Consider the following 16882-nt stretch of genomic DNA (forward strand, 5'->3'; position numbering starts at 1 on the left):
CCCATCCCTGGCAACATTCAAGGTCAGGTTGGACGGGACTCTGAGCAACCTGATTTATTTGAAGATGTCCCTGCCCACGGCAGGAGGGGGGTTGTAGATGACCTTTAGAGGTCCCTTCCAACCCAAACTATTCTATGAGTCTATGATTCTATGATTTGAGCAACCCAGAGAGATTTTTAAATAGTAGGCTAAATTCTGTACACACCTGCTGCAACTTTACCTGACTTTCAGACTTTTGCTCAATAAATGCTCTCCACACATCATTTCTTTTGCTTCCACCATTCTTACTGTGCAAACTCAACACCAATAAAAACCTGCGGCTGACCTTCATCTATACAACACATATTAACTTGTTTTCAAGTAATGGAAGAAGATGATGACGGCACTGGGAGAAAATACAACAGGATCATTGGGCTCCCCTGATCAACGTACTTGACAGGTTAGCGCTAATTGATAGCTGTACTTGTCTATCCATCACTTCTTCTACTGCAAACCTGAAAGCTTACATTCCACAAAGCACATTCTTAAATTTTACTGAACTAAAGCCCAAGAATTAAGTGTATTTAATTTCTGGAAACACATCAGATTATTATTTCACTCATAGTAAATATTTAATACTTGCAAAACCACAGGACCAACTGCAAATTGCTAATATCTTTCATTATTATTAAGTTTGCCCCTTGGAAACACCAGCTCTCAGGGTCAAATGACATTCCATAATCCTTCTAAATTTCTTTCATGGTTACTTTCAATATTTACATTTACCTGTGAAATTCATCTCACTAGCAAAGACAGGCATCTTTCAAAGTCTTCAGATAAGACAATTTAAGCAGAGACATATTTTGCCCTGTTTCTCATCAAAGCACTTAAAATTGGGAAGTTTATGCTTTCATACCAGATTTGCAGAGTATTTACATTTAAATAAGCTAAAAAAAAAAAGCAAGATACATGATCTAAACCCAAAAATGAATAAAAAGCAGCCATCTTCCTATAAACGCTACAATTAATCATTATGATGAACAGATAGAAAGCAATCCATCTCATCATACCATAGAGCTGATGTAGCTTTTCCTTTCATACACCACAGAAGTTAATTATTATGAGCAGATGTGCTTAGATTACACAAAAATTTATACTCCATGAAACTAGGCACTGAAGGTATCTATTTATTTTTAAAGCACAAATGTATTCCTTGTTTCTTTGGAGGTTTGCTCACATGCAACTTCACCAGCAACATAGTCAGCACAAAACCCATCCATCTTGCAGGCAGTGATTTTTATGTGCTCTACTAACTGATCCTTTCAAAGCGGTACTGAAAAAGCACCTGCTGGTCAAAGCAACTTCTCACAAACACGGTACGTCTGATTTGCCCCAGAAATTCCCCAGTGTGCCCCAAATGATGTCTGCCATGACCACGTCACATGCTCCAGGGGGTTAAAATGCAACAGAAGAGCTAAATGCCTCAAACTCTCTCAAGAGTTCATGTCTGCACGTAGCTGCTCAGTTCTGCAGACCAATTTCCACTTGATTTTCTCAAATATCGTTAATAAGTACCTATTACTAAGATGCCCTCCCAGAGCATAAGGAATAAAATAAGCCAGCAGCGAAGGCTCCTGGTCAGCAAGGGCAGAGGCTGTGGAAGCCCATATTATATTCCTATCACACAGCGGTGGTTGGGAGTGCTGCCCTCTCACGTCATCCATTCCCAGAGGACGTGCTGATCTACTTCATCCTGAATTAAACAAATGCTGAAGTAGATGGCCTTCGACAAGCCTATTACATTTTAATAGATCAGTTAGATTCCCTCATATTGTGTACCTCTAGTTCAGGCGTTTCCTTTGCCAACACAAAGACCAGGATAAAAACAAACATACAGAAAGTTAATATCCAAGAGACAGTAGAAAAGAGGTAACTCGAAGAAATTTCAATCACCTTGGGGCACATATCAAAGAAAACAAATATATGATTGCAGGACTGAAACTTTAGTGAACTGTCAAGAAGGAACAATAGTACTGATGTTAGAATTGACCAGAAAAGCAGTAAAAAGTCACATTTGCTACAAGCCTTCACATCCAAGATCCAAATTTGACATTACAAAATACCCTACTTCAGGAAAACTCTGTCAAATATCAGAATATATTATTCCAAACTTTCCTTATTTCACAAAGCCAATATCAGCAATCCTTTAATAAATGATGCACGCACCAGGCAAAACCAGCGGATGCTAGGAAAAAAATTGACTTTAGAAAAATCTTTGTTAGAAGGTGACAGTTTTTCATTACTATCTATTGCCATCAAAGTATAGAGATGGCTTTTTCTTGTGTAGTAATTTTATTCGAGTGGAATTCCAATTTTTTGGATGAAGTTTCTTTTTATTTATTATAATATAAAGAATTGGATGAAGTTTCTCTTGATTTATTATAATATAAAGAGAAGATGGAATTCTCCTGAGTCCTTTGAGAAGCAAATCAATGACAACACTGTTAACGAAAGGGAAGAAGGGGTGTTTCCAACAGGAAAAATGCTCAGAAGTATTACTGCTGCAATCATCAGACTGGTTTAGAAAGTGCTAAACACACTGCTCAGTATTTTTAATATTTCTGAACATATTTAGAAATGGTGCCAACAGAAAAGAGCACCACTGGATGCATAAAGCAAACGTCTCATTGACCATTTCACAGTTAATTGATGTATACTTGCAAGTGCAAGCACTTCATAAGTATCCCAGTCACTTCCAGTTACTCTGTCACTTTAGTGCACCCGTTTGAAAGAAAGATGCTGGGAATTTTGAAAGATAGTTTGAGCTAAGGTTATTCATTAATTCTGAAATTGAAAACTCATGTCTAAAACCTCTAGTGCAGACATAAAGCTATTGGAGTAACATAAATATACATATTCAGATTCAACGAATGTGACACAGGGATTCCCTTTGCACCTTTGTGGCATGTCACATTTAACAAATCTTGTGCCTGAAGATTTATAGTAAGCCACACTGATGAGCTCTGCCATTTAGGATGCTAATATTCATGTTGAGTATTACTGCTTAATTATTCAAAGAAACCTAACTCAACAATTTCCAATAAGAAGTGCTTTCTAACTGATGCAGAATAAGGGAAAATGCAAACTACAACTTTTACTAAGCTCCTCTGAAGGAAATTCCCCAGGCAGTCCAAACCTTAGCAGTCTGACAATGAACAATATCTGCTATAAATCAAATTCTGCATTCCTTTCAACATCTCCCTTTTTCCTTTCACAGGAAAACAGTTGGGTTTGGTTGTTTGTTGGGGTTTTTTTTGGGGGGATGGTGTTCCAAAGAACTGACAGAGTCCTTTAATATTTCATTGACTTAAGCAGGATCAGCATTTCAACCCAGAACCGTCCATTTCTTCAGCTAGGTAAAATAAGTATCAAACTGAGCTCCTTTGGTACCATCGTACTGTAAGAATAAACGAATGGTCTTTATCCTTCCAGTTAATGTCTCTGGAATTTCTCAGAATTTGGCATTCCACTTGACTGAGATCATTATGGACAAGGAAGAGGTTATTCTGGTAAAGACTTGGAGAATAACATCTCTAATGTTCTCCTGACAACTGATAGTATAAAAGGTTTTTAATAAACTTGCTTATTTTTGGTCATGCTTCAAGGCTTCCCATTTAAAGTGTCTATTTGAAGAAAAGTTCTCCTTAAGGCCATTTTCCAGAGAACCTGGATCTTATCCTGCTCAGCTCAGATAAATTTTTAACAATTTCCCTATGAACCACAGCAGCTTTGGCATGAATTATCTTTGGATTTGTAAACAGCACAACCATGACAAGGTGAAAATTAAAATTTTATAAAAACAAAAGTAGATCTAAATCAGTACTGAATGGGACTGCCTGCAACACGGAGAGGTGAACAAGAGGGACATGAAAGTGTTACATAAAATAGCAAACAGAAAAGGAGACTAAACGGGACTCAAATGTCTTAAGAACAAAGGTTGTTTCAATTAAATTGAAAATCATCAAGAAACTAAAATAGTTTACTCACTGCAGGGTTAACCCATGGAACTGAGGTATGCCAGACACAGGCAGAGGCCAAAAGGTTAGGAAAAACATGAAAAAAATCAGATATTTTTATAGCTAGTTACAGTGACAGTTACATGAGATGATATAAAATGTTAAGGACTATAAACCCTCATGTTTCAGGTTCTAAGTTAACGAAACAGAGTTTTAGGATGAAATGGCTCCTGTATTTTTGATAAGGAGCACATGAGGCTGTGTGATCAGGTCTACTTACAACCCACCCGTGGCCACAGAAAAGTCTTCCGTTATAGTTTATAACATCCTCTCCATGAAGCATGACCACCCAGGCCTACTGTTCATATAATAAAAATTTCTCAGATTTCTACAAAAAGTCTGAATCAACTGTTCATATCTGGGATTTTAAATTGCTGGAAGCTGGTGCTAAAAACAAGTCATAATTGGAAGGGCCTGTCTCCAGTTTGAGGGAGAGATTGTCTTCATTATGTCTCTCATTATGTCTTTCATCCTCCTGCGTAAGTCTCAGCACAGTTTGGTTCTCCCTGGACCTCTTTCATCTACTATACTCTGTTTAATGACAATCCATCATTTAAAAAAGGACCCCAAAAACGACTTTCACCAACGATAGTTGCTTAGATCATACAGACTACACACTAGATGAAAGAAATCCTAGGAGGACCAAAGAGAGCTGAACTTAATCAGAGGGATGAAAGACAAAATGAAAATCTATCTACCCTTACATTTAAAAAGGAGTTTCCTTCAGATAAGATGATCTCGACTCTCTCTGTGTACCTGTTAAATATGGTATACGTACTGTTAGATCATTTGGGACTTTTATGATTGAGATGCTCTAGCAATTCCTGTAAATTGTACACATTTGGATGGTGCTGCCTTTGACTTTGAGGTGATCGGGCCATTTCCTATTGATCTAAAACTTTGTTTCCCCCCTCCTTCCTCCTAATCAAGGCAGAAATACATAGCCTGGAAAGCTTTGATGTTCCTCTGCTTTACTTCTCATTTTGATCTTTTAACAATCCCTCTACTGGTACACACTTGTAGTATACATTTTCAGTGTTTATGCCTTCTGGCTTCAAAAGACTTGATCAAGACTTCCCCCCGCCCCAGAAAACAAATGCTGTGTGTGGTACTAAGCTGCTGATATTTGTTTTGTTTATCAGATAGGAACAGCATATAGTTAAGCTAGAAAACCTGCTTATTTCCTTCTGCAGAGTGGAATATACTGTCCTGTTTTTGAAGGAAATCAAATATACGTAATTTATCTGACACAGTCTTCATCATCTCTATTTTACGGAAAGTCTACAGATTACTGAGTTGCCTTTGGATAAAACGTTGCACTGTAGGTTGCTGTCACGACAAATTCTCTAAGAGTCTCTTCAATTTTTATGTTGTTGGCATAAGGCTGCAGTGACAGAAATGAGTTGGAGTCTCTCTTGCTCTTAGTTAGTGTCTATAAAGTAATGTCATGCCAATTCTCCTACCGCCTATGAAATACTCTTACAGCAGCTATACCTGAGGTAGAAGCTGGGCCAGACCCAGCCTGAAATATAGTAGCACTGTTGTAAGCATCTTGTGATGCCTGCTGACATCTTCCATTTAAAAAGGAGGGTAGTCCACCATCACTCTCTTGTGAACAACCTGTCACTGGAAAATCAGTATCAATCTTTCTTCCCCTTGTCCTATCAACTAAGACCCAAGGAAAGAAAAATTGGTCTACAGGAACGCATTACCTGGAGATCAGTGGGATGTAATACAGTACGAGGATGAATTTCCATTCCCCAAACCAGTACCCAGCTGCAGACTCCAGTACAGCCATGCACATATTTACACAGACAACTCTGCTACACAGCCAGGTTTTAAGAAATTGGCCCAGGATGATTTCTGTACAAGCAGGTGATTTTATTTCTCATACATTAAACTGCAGGAATCTCAAAGGCAGCCATGAAATGCTCAGAGATTGACCCATCACATCTCACGTAGCCTCATCTGTCCCTTCCCCTCTCCTCCTGCTCCCGGTCAATTCTGATGTTCCAAAACTGAAATCAATCCCACAGAAAATCTGTCTGGGAGAGGATACCCTCCTCATTCCACTGGTGCAGGAAAGGCTAAGAATGCATACATGCATACATGATATTAGTATTGTATTTTTGTCTCCTCCTCCTTAATTTTTCCTTGTTTTCCCCTTTGTGAAACATTGTCACACATTTTGCATGCAGCTAATCTGCTATCAAATCCACAATTAAACCCAGGCTTTGGGAAATAACTTAAAGATCAAAGCCTATAGGTAAACTGATAGAAATTAGATACAAACAATCCAGACTCATGCCATAAAACATCCATACTGCAGTGATAAATCTCTCAGATTACAAACTCCTGTGCGCAGATATACGTAGTTCACCAAGACTGAAGATAAGTTTTAAATGTAAAATCAAGGGTAAACTTCCATTAAGTTCAAGAGATTTTACCTTGTTCACCGATATTCGCCAGAGCTTAGACTCCTAAATACCTTATTTGTTTCTGTTAATGAAATCTGGGTATTTTCAAAAAAGATTCCTAATCTATTCTGAATTTGTTGGCAAACCAGGAATTGGAATTACTCAGGAGAAAGTTTTGACATTTTTATTTTACCTTAATTGTTTGTCATCATTTACAGTGGCAGAAAGTTTTATGGAACAAAAATAAAAGGGAGGATTACCTGTTAAAAATACTCTATTTTAGGAAGCAGAAGAATAAACTTCAGGAAGTTGGAGATCAGAAGAAAAATGTAAAATATATGATTTTATGATGTACATTTTTTTTTAACAGTATAAAACTGCTAACGCATAGTCCATAACTTTTAATTCCAGACTTACCTCTTCAATACTGCTGCCCATCTTTCCACATAGTGCGAGTGCTGCACATTTTTTTTCTTTAATGAAAGGTTCACTTTTCTGATTTCAGGGCATGCTCAAATCCATCCAACTTGTATTTTTGGCCTGCCCTTCAAATTACTCACAATTTGCAAATACCCAGATGTGTTATAGGTGTACTCTCTATTTCATTATACACGCCATTAGTGAAAATACTGAAGACGGCCAAGAGCACGTGTGCCCCACGGGAAGCTATCTGAAATGGCCTTCCTGGTTGACAGCAAGCAACTGATAACAGAGCTTTGACTGCGTTTTTTCAACAAGTTGCACAACCACCTCATCCTGCATTTCTCTAGGTCATACTTTCTTATTGCACATGGGAGACTGTCACGTTGGACTGGACTCAAGGTCTTCCTAAAGTCAAGGGAATATTATCTGTGCCGCTTTCCACTTACCTTATTGCCTAACCTCCAGCCCGCCGCCTCGTCAAGGAAAGAAATCAGATTATCAAGAACAAACAATAGTAAATCAGTTCTGGTTTGGTTGTTTCTTATCAACTTATTACTCTCCATGTGTTTGTAAGTTAAAAATTGCATTATCAGTGACAAGAAAATAACAATACAGATAATACGTACTTTATGAATTTGCAATATGATGTAGAGCGGCTACATCAGTAAAGTGTCAGCAAAGCCCCAGGGAGACATGGCTGATAACAGACTGAGGCTCTCCATCCTGGAAAGGCCACCCCCTGAACCTCAATCCCCATCCTAGACAGACCGTGCTTCACAAACTTTCCTTTCAAACGTATCACCAGCAAGACTCAGCACCTGTCCTTACCCTGGTAATTATTTTTCCCCTCAACTATTTGCTACCAATGCCACCAGCTGCCAGGCAGGTGTCTTCCAGACAGCGACGCTGGCTGGGACCGCTCAAGTTCAGCTTGCTGTGCTCCTACTTGTGTCCCCGCAACCACCCCTTACCAGTAGGTCCCTAGACCAGCACCATCAGAAAAAACACTGACAAACCTAATGAACCCCCAGCATCACTCAAGAATTAAGGCTGAAGGTGCCAGTGTCCTACCAGGCAAAGGTAATATTGGAGGGAGCTACTGATGACAGATAAGCTGCTATCGGCTGGACAGATTTATACACAGGACTGCACCGCAAAGCACTACTCATAAAATATCACCATCTAACTGAAGCAGTCCGTGTCTTCACCACGTTTACTATCATAAATGTATTCATTGTAAACTTTAGGTTATCACATTGCCTCTCGCCTGTAAATTATAACAGGATTCTAATATGTACCTCCTGAAATTGGTAATTCTGTGCAAAAGCATTCTGCAACTCAAATTACAACGAATGCCTCTGTTAATTTAGCTAATCAGCAGTTATATTAACTACCTACAAAACAGGGAATACGAACTGTTGGGTGACTATCTTATGAGCAAAAAAATGGTAACACTGATTTTTTTGTGATGGCACGTCTCATTATAAATAGGTTACCATAAAATAATTTCAGCAGAAACAACAGTAATGTATATGGCCATTATCGTGTTACAGATTGATAATACACTAGATAATACAGCTAAAGGATGCCTGTTTGAAATATCTTTGTAGATGCAACGTTAAAAGGCAATACGAAAATTCTTCCTTTCATCTTGCTTAGTATGGAACACATGTTAACTTAGTCACTAATTTATTACAAATTATGTTTGCAATCACAGTTCTACCTACATTTTATGTAAGATTTTACTGGAACTATCACTGCATTTAGACACACTCAGAAAACTTAGGCAGCAGACTGTTACAATTCTTGTTCTCATAATGATAAGGTTTTGATCTGCATCTCACTCTAAAACCGGTCTTGTCTGCAATATCCCTATAGCTATCAGGAAGCTCCAGAGCAAGAGCCAGAAACCTGCAATGAAGGAGACAGGAATCTTAAATTGCTTGAGTCTGGTGCTGCCTGCGTTCTACTTTTTCACTGTCAATTCATACATCAACTTTTCAACTGAAACGGATTATATTTAACACCAACCATCTTAGCAAAGTCCACGTGGTGTGAATTCACAACCCGGTTAAAGAAGGAAAGAAATACATCACACGTGGTCTGATAGAAGAGCATGCCCAAAGAAATATTCTACTGAGATGCACAATGAGGCTACCCAGTATCGATCCGCCCCGTGACCTCAGGTGAGCCAGGGAGAGTGCACTTCTCCAAAGCAGAGGAGTAGTTTCTCATTACTGCATTGGTGGGTTTGTTGCTGTTTTCCTGTACGTAAATCAATAAATTATTCTCTAAGAATATTTGCTGCTCTGTGTCACAGCGTTTCTGTATTCTTGTGAGGGGGAGCTACAGCTCTGAGATGGACTTACTGTCTCGTTAATGGGGGGAGATATGGTCAAATCCCCCAAATGAATCACAGTTAAGAAGTGGCAAGAGCAGGAGAAATAAGACATGACATGTTCCATTGCTGCAGCTTCTCCTTGCTTTTGGAAAGTAACTACTTTTTTCATAACCATGTTGTCAGTGTATTTCCAAGACTGGTTTTTAAAGCCGAGTCTCATTACATCAGTCTGGTCTTTAATACATGTCTATTTACTTTACAAATGGCTTTTGAAGCAACCTTCAAAGACACTTGCTTAAAACAGGCTTTCCATCCACTAATTAAACCTTAACAATCCCTTGTAATGAGCAACACATTTTTTCCCCAAAAATGTAAATGTCTAAGGTGGCTGCTCATGTCAGCACTGAAGGGAGAGGTCATTTCTGAAGGATCCTCTATCACAAACATCAGAGAACAGTAAAGTCATTGAAGGGCATCTGAAGCAGAAGCAATTTTCTCACAGTCTTGACACCTTCTAGTAAATTAGTCACTTGTCGAGGAAAATGACAGCTATATAGCAACAGAAAAGCTTGTAAAGCTCTTCATTTACTGTTAGAAATGTTGTCTATGTCACTGTCAAGCAACAGTAATATCCCCACCCTGTTTTACTCTCGAGTGCCCTATCTCAGGGGCTTTTTGCAAATCATGCCTTAATGAAGTTTAAATAACAACTATATTTCTTAGTTCTAAACGCTACTTTTCTCTTACCTGCATGATTGTTTTCTGAATAAGTTAGTCCATTGAAGCTGATATACAAAATGAAACGCTGTTGTAATTAGTGTAATATCATTCCAAGATAAAGCCATGAAAACTGCAGCTTCAGACAGCTGTTATCTCTTTGGTTATTCTGCTTATTATTCACAGACAAATTCTGATATCTTCTGCACGTTACATAGTACGTTTATGTGCAATTTCCGGGAAAACACTCATGGAACAAGATCTGTAAGTATCTATCTCAAAGTCTAGCCTAGAGAAAGAATGGAGCTTGAAAGTCATTTCAGACTTAATTTTCCCTCAGCACAGTCATCGTTCTAAATAGGTACACATAAACATATGCTTTCTTTAGAAATAATTTATATGAATTCAATGCTCTTATATAATTGGCTAGATACAACAGTCACTGAAAACTGAAATCCTCTTATTTACATGACAGTCAGGATATGGACAGCAAAAGAGAAAAATTCTAAAAATGGATGCTGTAAGGAACAGCAAGACTGACTATCTTCAGTGGGAAAAGGGTAATTGCTGTTACATGGTAAAAAAGGAACTGGGCAAATTCATATAAATACTCTTTGGAGAATAAGCACTTACTGGCTAAAGACGCTGAGACATTATGCAAGCCAATTACTGTGTGGAGTCGTGGCGATACCTCAAATGCAAACTCGTTTGTAGGATGCCTGAATATTGCAGGAAAGCATCTATCTATAACACCTGGCTTTCTTCCACTGATGGCACAGATTCCCCTGAAAAGACTCACAGACTCACAGAATCATACAATATAATTTAGAATGGAAGGGACCTCTGAAGATCCAATGCCTGCTCTAAGCGGGACTGACCTCAAAGTTAGAAAAGGCTGCTCGAGACCTTATTCAGCTGAGTTTTCAGTATCTCCAAGGAATCTACAGTCTCTCCAGGCAATCTGGGAATTTCTCTCACTACAGCCTATGATTATTATCTTCTGCTATTTCACTGTGCACCTCTGGGAAGAGTGTGGCTCTATCTTCTCTGTAAACCCCACTCCCATTAGACACTTCGCCAGGCTCAACAAACCAAATCCCCAGCCTCACCTCATCTGTTATTTCAAAAATATCTCCAAAGACCCCCTTCATGGTGAAGAATGAGAGGATCAGAAGTCCTCCAGTGTCAAGGTCTACAGGCTGAAGAGACCCTGGCAAGGAGTGTAAGCAAACGCCACCCTTGGCTAAACGGCTACTCCCTGACAATATGGTGACACAGCACCTCTTCACACACACTAGCTGCTCTTGAAGAGTTCACATAGCAGCAAGGTGAGGTATTAATAGCAGCTTTATGAAAGTTTCCCTTACTAAACACTGCTATAGATAAGATATAGAATCACTGAAAATCTAGCAGCTTGTTTTTCAGAAGCAATAAGGTCAGGGCTAGCAGCTTGGTTTCAGCTGCCTTCTCCATGGAGATCACTCCCCTTGTTTGCAGGAAACATCTTGAAAATCTTCTTCCATGGGTTTCATCTGAGAACTCATTTTCCTGAAACCCCACTCATCCTCAATAATACCTAGCAGATTGGTTCTATCACTACATGTAATGATGAAAACCAAAGCCGTTACAAAAACCAGAGTTAATTACAAAAAGTGAACATGGCACTGAAACAAATTTTGCTTAAACCCACCAGGGTATGGGATTCCTTTCCTGTGATCACCCCAGAACGGCACATAGCCCATGTAACTGTTGGAGGATTCTCCACAGGGCAAAAATAAGCGTGATACTCTTCTATTATACTTCAAATTCTGTCAGAGAAAGATTAATACAAAGTTCATGCACCTACTGGAGCATAAAGATTACCTTCCCCTCACATGGAGATTGAGGAATACATTTTAGGACATCTCAATTTACAGAGCTCTCTTTGAAAACCTTGTGGAAAGGCTTGTGGTCAAAACCTAAAGGTATTTACTCCTTTGAGCTTTAGTTTAAAATACATTTCTTCCTTCAGATGCAGCCCACATAGTGTCAGGGCTTTTCTTTCTTTCCCTTTGTTTCCAGATTATGTAAGAAATTCACTTCATCTTTAAAGAATAGTTTCTACCCTTGTGAAGGAGTAAATTATTATGTCAAGTTTCTTCAGTTAGCATACCTGTATACTAATTTTTTTTCAATAAAAATAACCTTTTGTTAAAGGTTTCATTAGATTTCCCAGGAGACTGATAACAGCCAAATCTCCAGCCATCTGCAGGAACCACTACAGACTCTGATCACATACTCTGAATTGTGAAATTCTTCTCAACACTTTTGTTCAGACAAGGGGATCACTGTATTTTCCAAGTGCTTAATCACGCCAAGGGCAGGAGCCCAAAGCCTTTACCCACGCTGAACTTCTCTAATAGTCTTAATGAAAATCAGGCCTCAGGCAAATTACTAGTAAAATTTAAAATCACGAGGAAATTATCCTTTCCATTTTTAGCACCAAGAATGGATTACTTCATAGAGGTCTATAGATAGATAATTCTTTTAAAGCCCACATTCTTCATCCTTAGGCAGAGGAGCAGGTTACTATAAAGATACCTCAATGCCGAGCATACACCCCCTCCTATACTCCAAGCATACTAACACGTTACTGGTACTTTAACGTCCAGCACAGCAGCGAAACTGTACAATGGCTCCACTTCCCAAAACACTTTAAGTGCTTCAGTCACTTAGTTTCCAAATTAGCTACTGTAAAAGAGTAAAGACCCTACTGAAATGTCACCCCTCCAACACCTTAAATATTTGGAGGCTGGATGGAGAAAGCTTACCCCTCGACTGCAAACCGTGTCCACACGCCTCACTGTGTCCCGGCACACCCTGTCTCACTGAATCCGGCACCAGCACACAGTGGCTCCAGCGGTGGGTCTTCCACCTGCGAGAGGAAACGGTTAACAATTCAGTGGTTAAAACTGGAAAACAGCACGTCCAGGCAAAAACTTCAGTTACGAATGACGATATACGGTGGAGACTTAAGGAAAAATAAAGTCAAAAAGCTGTAATTACTCCTGAAATAAGCACCGTGAACTGAAATCCAGATGCAAGGTTCACCTTCTAGAAAGCCATATCATCCTCCAACCATGTTTCCCTTTCTCATTTTTGTAGGGCATGGTTCAAAGTCACATAAAATACATAGGAAACACCTTCAGTGGGCTTTGAAATCAGGCTCTCCTCCCGCAAGCCCCTTCTCATACAACTGATGCTGTACCCAATCTGCTTTCTATGCTAGGACGTGTGCCAGTCAAGAACACGAGAAAGCAGCTATGTGGTACGGAGCCAGGCAGAGCTGAGCGGTGTGACTCCTGCCGTGGCACCACCTTCAGCTCCCCGCTCCGCTCTGAGACCATGTCCTACAGCATGTGCGGGCTGAAGATTTATATGCAAAGATAGAATGCTTTTCTATTTACTAATATTGTATAACAGATGGGCCACGGAATTTTAATGAAGAGCGGTGAGTAATTGCCCTATTGTACTATTTGTCTAATCAGAATTTTTTAAAGTGCATATTATTCACTGGAGTGAGAGCATCAGGGGAAAAGACAAGAGTTTCTGCAATAAGCATACAATTATGATTAAGGCAGTTGAGTGCTTGTGGTCCCGAAATAGCTTACACTGATTTTTAGATACATTGAGGGGGGCGTTCCCAGTAATAGCTTCCTTAAACACATCGAACCCTGAGGTTACCATTTCTAGGAGCTGTGTCTATTGGTTCTTGTTCTGATGATGCCAGGTCTACTGAAATCTCCAATTTGAACTCTACTTCTACACATTTTGCAAGGTTTATTGTTCACACGTTGTTATTTGTTTCTAACTCTGCATTTTCCAGTTCTGTTTCCTGGTGAAAATTGTGCAGGACAATCGAGTCATTTCTAGAGAAGTGGAAACCCACTAGCAAGAGACTGATCCCAAGCTAACGCTTTTTACCTATACACTGGACAGATGGGAATATCTTCACATTCTCTTTCCTCATACAAGGTGTCCGGGCATGCCTGTCCCCCATTGGCAGCATCCTGAACGACAATCCTATACCGGGACTGCTTTACTGCAGTGGCATTGCCTGTAAAATAAAGAAAAAAAATTGCCTTCCAAGACACAGCTGGCACCCCGAGTTAGTGATCTGTCTGTCTTGGTTAAAAACATGCTTTGCATTTCATTTATATTTTGAAATTGGGAGCACTCTGGCACTACCCAAAGAAGGGAGGGAATGGCACGTCGGATCAAAAGCTACCATTTCTTACTTTAAAATTACCAGTAGTTCAGCAGAACAGCACCTGGAAGGTTGATAAATCAACAGCCTAAGAGATGCATCAGAAAAATGTCTATTTAACAGAACAACAAATCAGACAAGAAAATAAGTATGAGCAAATACTTAAACACCTGAACAGGAGAAAAGAATAAAAAACAAAAAAACAGTCACGATGGAAGATTTTGTTTTTGAAAACACATTCTGGTGGTCTCAGGCTGCTACCAGTAACCCATCTTTATGGGTCTAGAAATTATAGATGAGAACTTCCTGATAGAAAAACCATTGCAACCAACAGGGGCTAACTTTCTACTTAACCTGAGTCGATGCAAAATCAATCCACGTGGAAACACAGTTCACAAAATCTACAGTACAGAATGCAGCATGAAAGACAAGGATAAGATTTATCTATATATCTCTATAGTTAAAACAAATGCAATCCTTGGCTGCGTAAGTGGTAAGCACAAATTGAGAGCTGGTTTAACCGCTATGTATAGCATTAGTACTTCTTCGGGTACTGTATTAACACTTCAAAAACAGATGCTAGAAGACTGAAAAGGCATCTCAACAGAACTCCATAAAGGATTCCAGACCAGACAAACGTCTTTTAATAGCGGACTTCATCAGATTTATCCAAGAGACGAAAGCGGTGTGTAAATTAGCCCACTTAAGCGAGTATTATTTTTCCAGCTCAAGATAAGGCCAAAGCTTCAGTAGCAAGATTAGAGTGCATTAGAGTAGAAGGAAAACTTACAAAAAGTCACACCATGAACACAAAGTACAAGTACAAATCCAATAAAAATGGTTGGCTCTAAAAATATCAAGTTATAAAAGCCTTCACTGGCACACGTGCGATCACTGTGAGATCACCCAAAAGGGACTTTGGACCTGACAGGAGGTTGCTCGCCCCAGCCGCTACCTTGAGGCAGGATCAGTGCACCCAGGGCAATCCCCCTCCTGCTTCTTTAACAGCCAGGACCTGAGGCAGCTTTACAGCTTCCTACCGTCTCCTTTCAGTTGCCTGATTCAGCACTTGTAAAGCCTCACAGAGAGTATTTTCTTAAAATCTAACCCAAATCATCGCTCCTGTAAATTAAGCTAAACCTTATTTATCTCTGTCCACTAGACATAAAAAAATATTTTATCCCTATTGCCTGAAGCATAGCCTTTACGAAATTTTAAGGCTTTGTACCCCCTCTAAGTCTTCTCCTCTCTAAACTAAGAAAACCCAGTTCTTCATAGGTCCTATTTAATCATCTCTCATTACTCACTTCCTTACAACACGGCACACAAGGCATCCCACCTGCAGCCTCACCAGTGCACACTACAGTAACACCTTTGGTGTTTTACATACAACGTGCCCATGAGTTTGACAAGCCCAATATGAGTTTTAGCATTTCAGATTGTTGACTTTCATTCATTTTGTAGTCCATTGTATCTCCAGAAGTGCCTGAGACAGTACTGAGGTCTTTACTTCCCATTCTGTCTTTGTGCAATTGATTTTTCCTTCCCAAGTCATATTTTGAGAAATTTCTCAGTCATTTCAAGATGACTTAATATATTGTCTATTGTGTTTGCTATCTCTTTCAGCTCTGCACCATCCACTAATGTTATTATTCAAGCACACAAGCTGTTCAGACAAATAGCACATAGAATTGGGACAAGAAGAGTTTTCTGTAGGACTCTCCTTGGGTCATGTTCAAGTTTGATCGTGAATAGTGGACATCTATCAGCCGAAGCACCTTTGCAAGAGAAGGACGTGGGAGCCCTGATGGACAAGTTGACCGTGAGGCAGCAATGTGCCCTTGCAGCAAAGAAGGGCCACAGCATCCTGAGCTGCATTGGGAAGAGCATCACCAGCAGGCCAAGGGAGGTGATCCTTTCCCTCTCTTCAGCACTGGTGAGACATCTAGGTGCCATGCCCAGTTATGGGCTCCCCAGGAGAAGGAGGACATGGGCATACTGGAGTGAGTTCAGTGAACAGCCACAAAGACTATTTAGGGACTGGAGCATTTGACACACAAGAAGAGACCAGGAAAGCTGGGACTCTTCAGCCTGGAGAGGAGAAGGCTCATGGGATCTTACTAGTGATAGCAAGCAGTAAAGGAGACAGAGACAGACTCTTTTCACAGTGATATCCGCTGTGAGATTTTTCAAGCAGCTGAGTACCCATTTAACAGTCATTTAATTCAAGTCGCTGTTCCTCAGCTTCCTGATAAAAGTTTAATGTGTCAAAAATCTACCACTTCCCTTAACTAGAGCAGCTATGCTGTCAAAAAAAGGAGATTAAATTTATTGGGCACTATTTGTTCTCAATAAATCCATACTGGTCAGTTTATCAGAATCTGATTCTTGAAATGTTTAAATCCTGAGTAATAACTTGTTCTTGTGTTTTTCTACATAACAAAGTTAGGATGAGTAATCTACAATTTCCTTGACCTTTCTTTTTGTCCTGGTTTCGGCTGGGATAGAGTTAATTTCCTTCCTAGTAGCTGGTACAGTGCTGTGGTTTGGATTTAGGATGAGAACAAAGTTGATAACACACCGATGTTTTAGTTGTTGCCAAGCAGTGCTTACACTAGTCAAGGACTTTTCAGCTTCCCATGCTCTACCGACTGAGAAGGCTGGAGGTGCACAAGAAGCTGGG

General features: G+C 39.7%; 1 protein-coding gene across 1 annotated transcript in view; it reads right to left on the reverse strand.

Moving 5' to 3' along the window:
• Nucleotides 1-16882, reverse strand: part of THSD7B (thrombospondin type 1 domain containing 7B) — a 282252-nt gene that overhangs the window by 128248 nt on the left and 137122 nt on the right. Inside the window, exons 11-12 of the mRNA XM_019472194.1 lie at nucleotides 13917-14049; nucleotides 12764-12867 (exon numbers count right to left, since the gene is read on the reverse strand). Of these exons, the coding sequence (XP_019327739.1) occupies nucleotides 12764-12867; nucleotides 13917-14049 (237 nt within the window). The remainder of the gene's footprint in view (nucleotides 1-12763; nucleotides 12868-13916; nucleotides 14050-16882) is intronic.

This window comes from Aptenodytes forsteri, unplaced genomic scaffold, assembly GCF_000699145.1.
Source record: "Aptenodytes forsteri isolate BGI_AS27 unplaced genomic scaffold, ASM69914v1 Scaffold11, whole genome shotgun sequence".
Lineage (NCBI taxonomy): Eukaryota > Metazoa > Chordata > Aves > Sphenisciformes > Spheniscidae > Aptenodytes > Aptenodytes forsteri.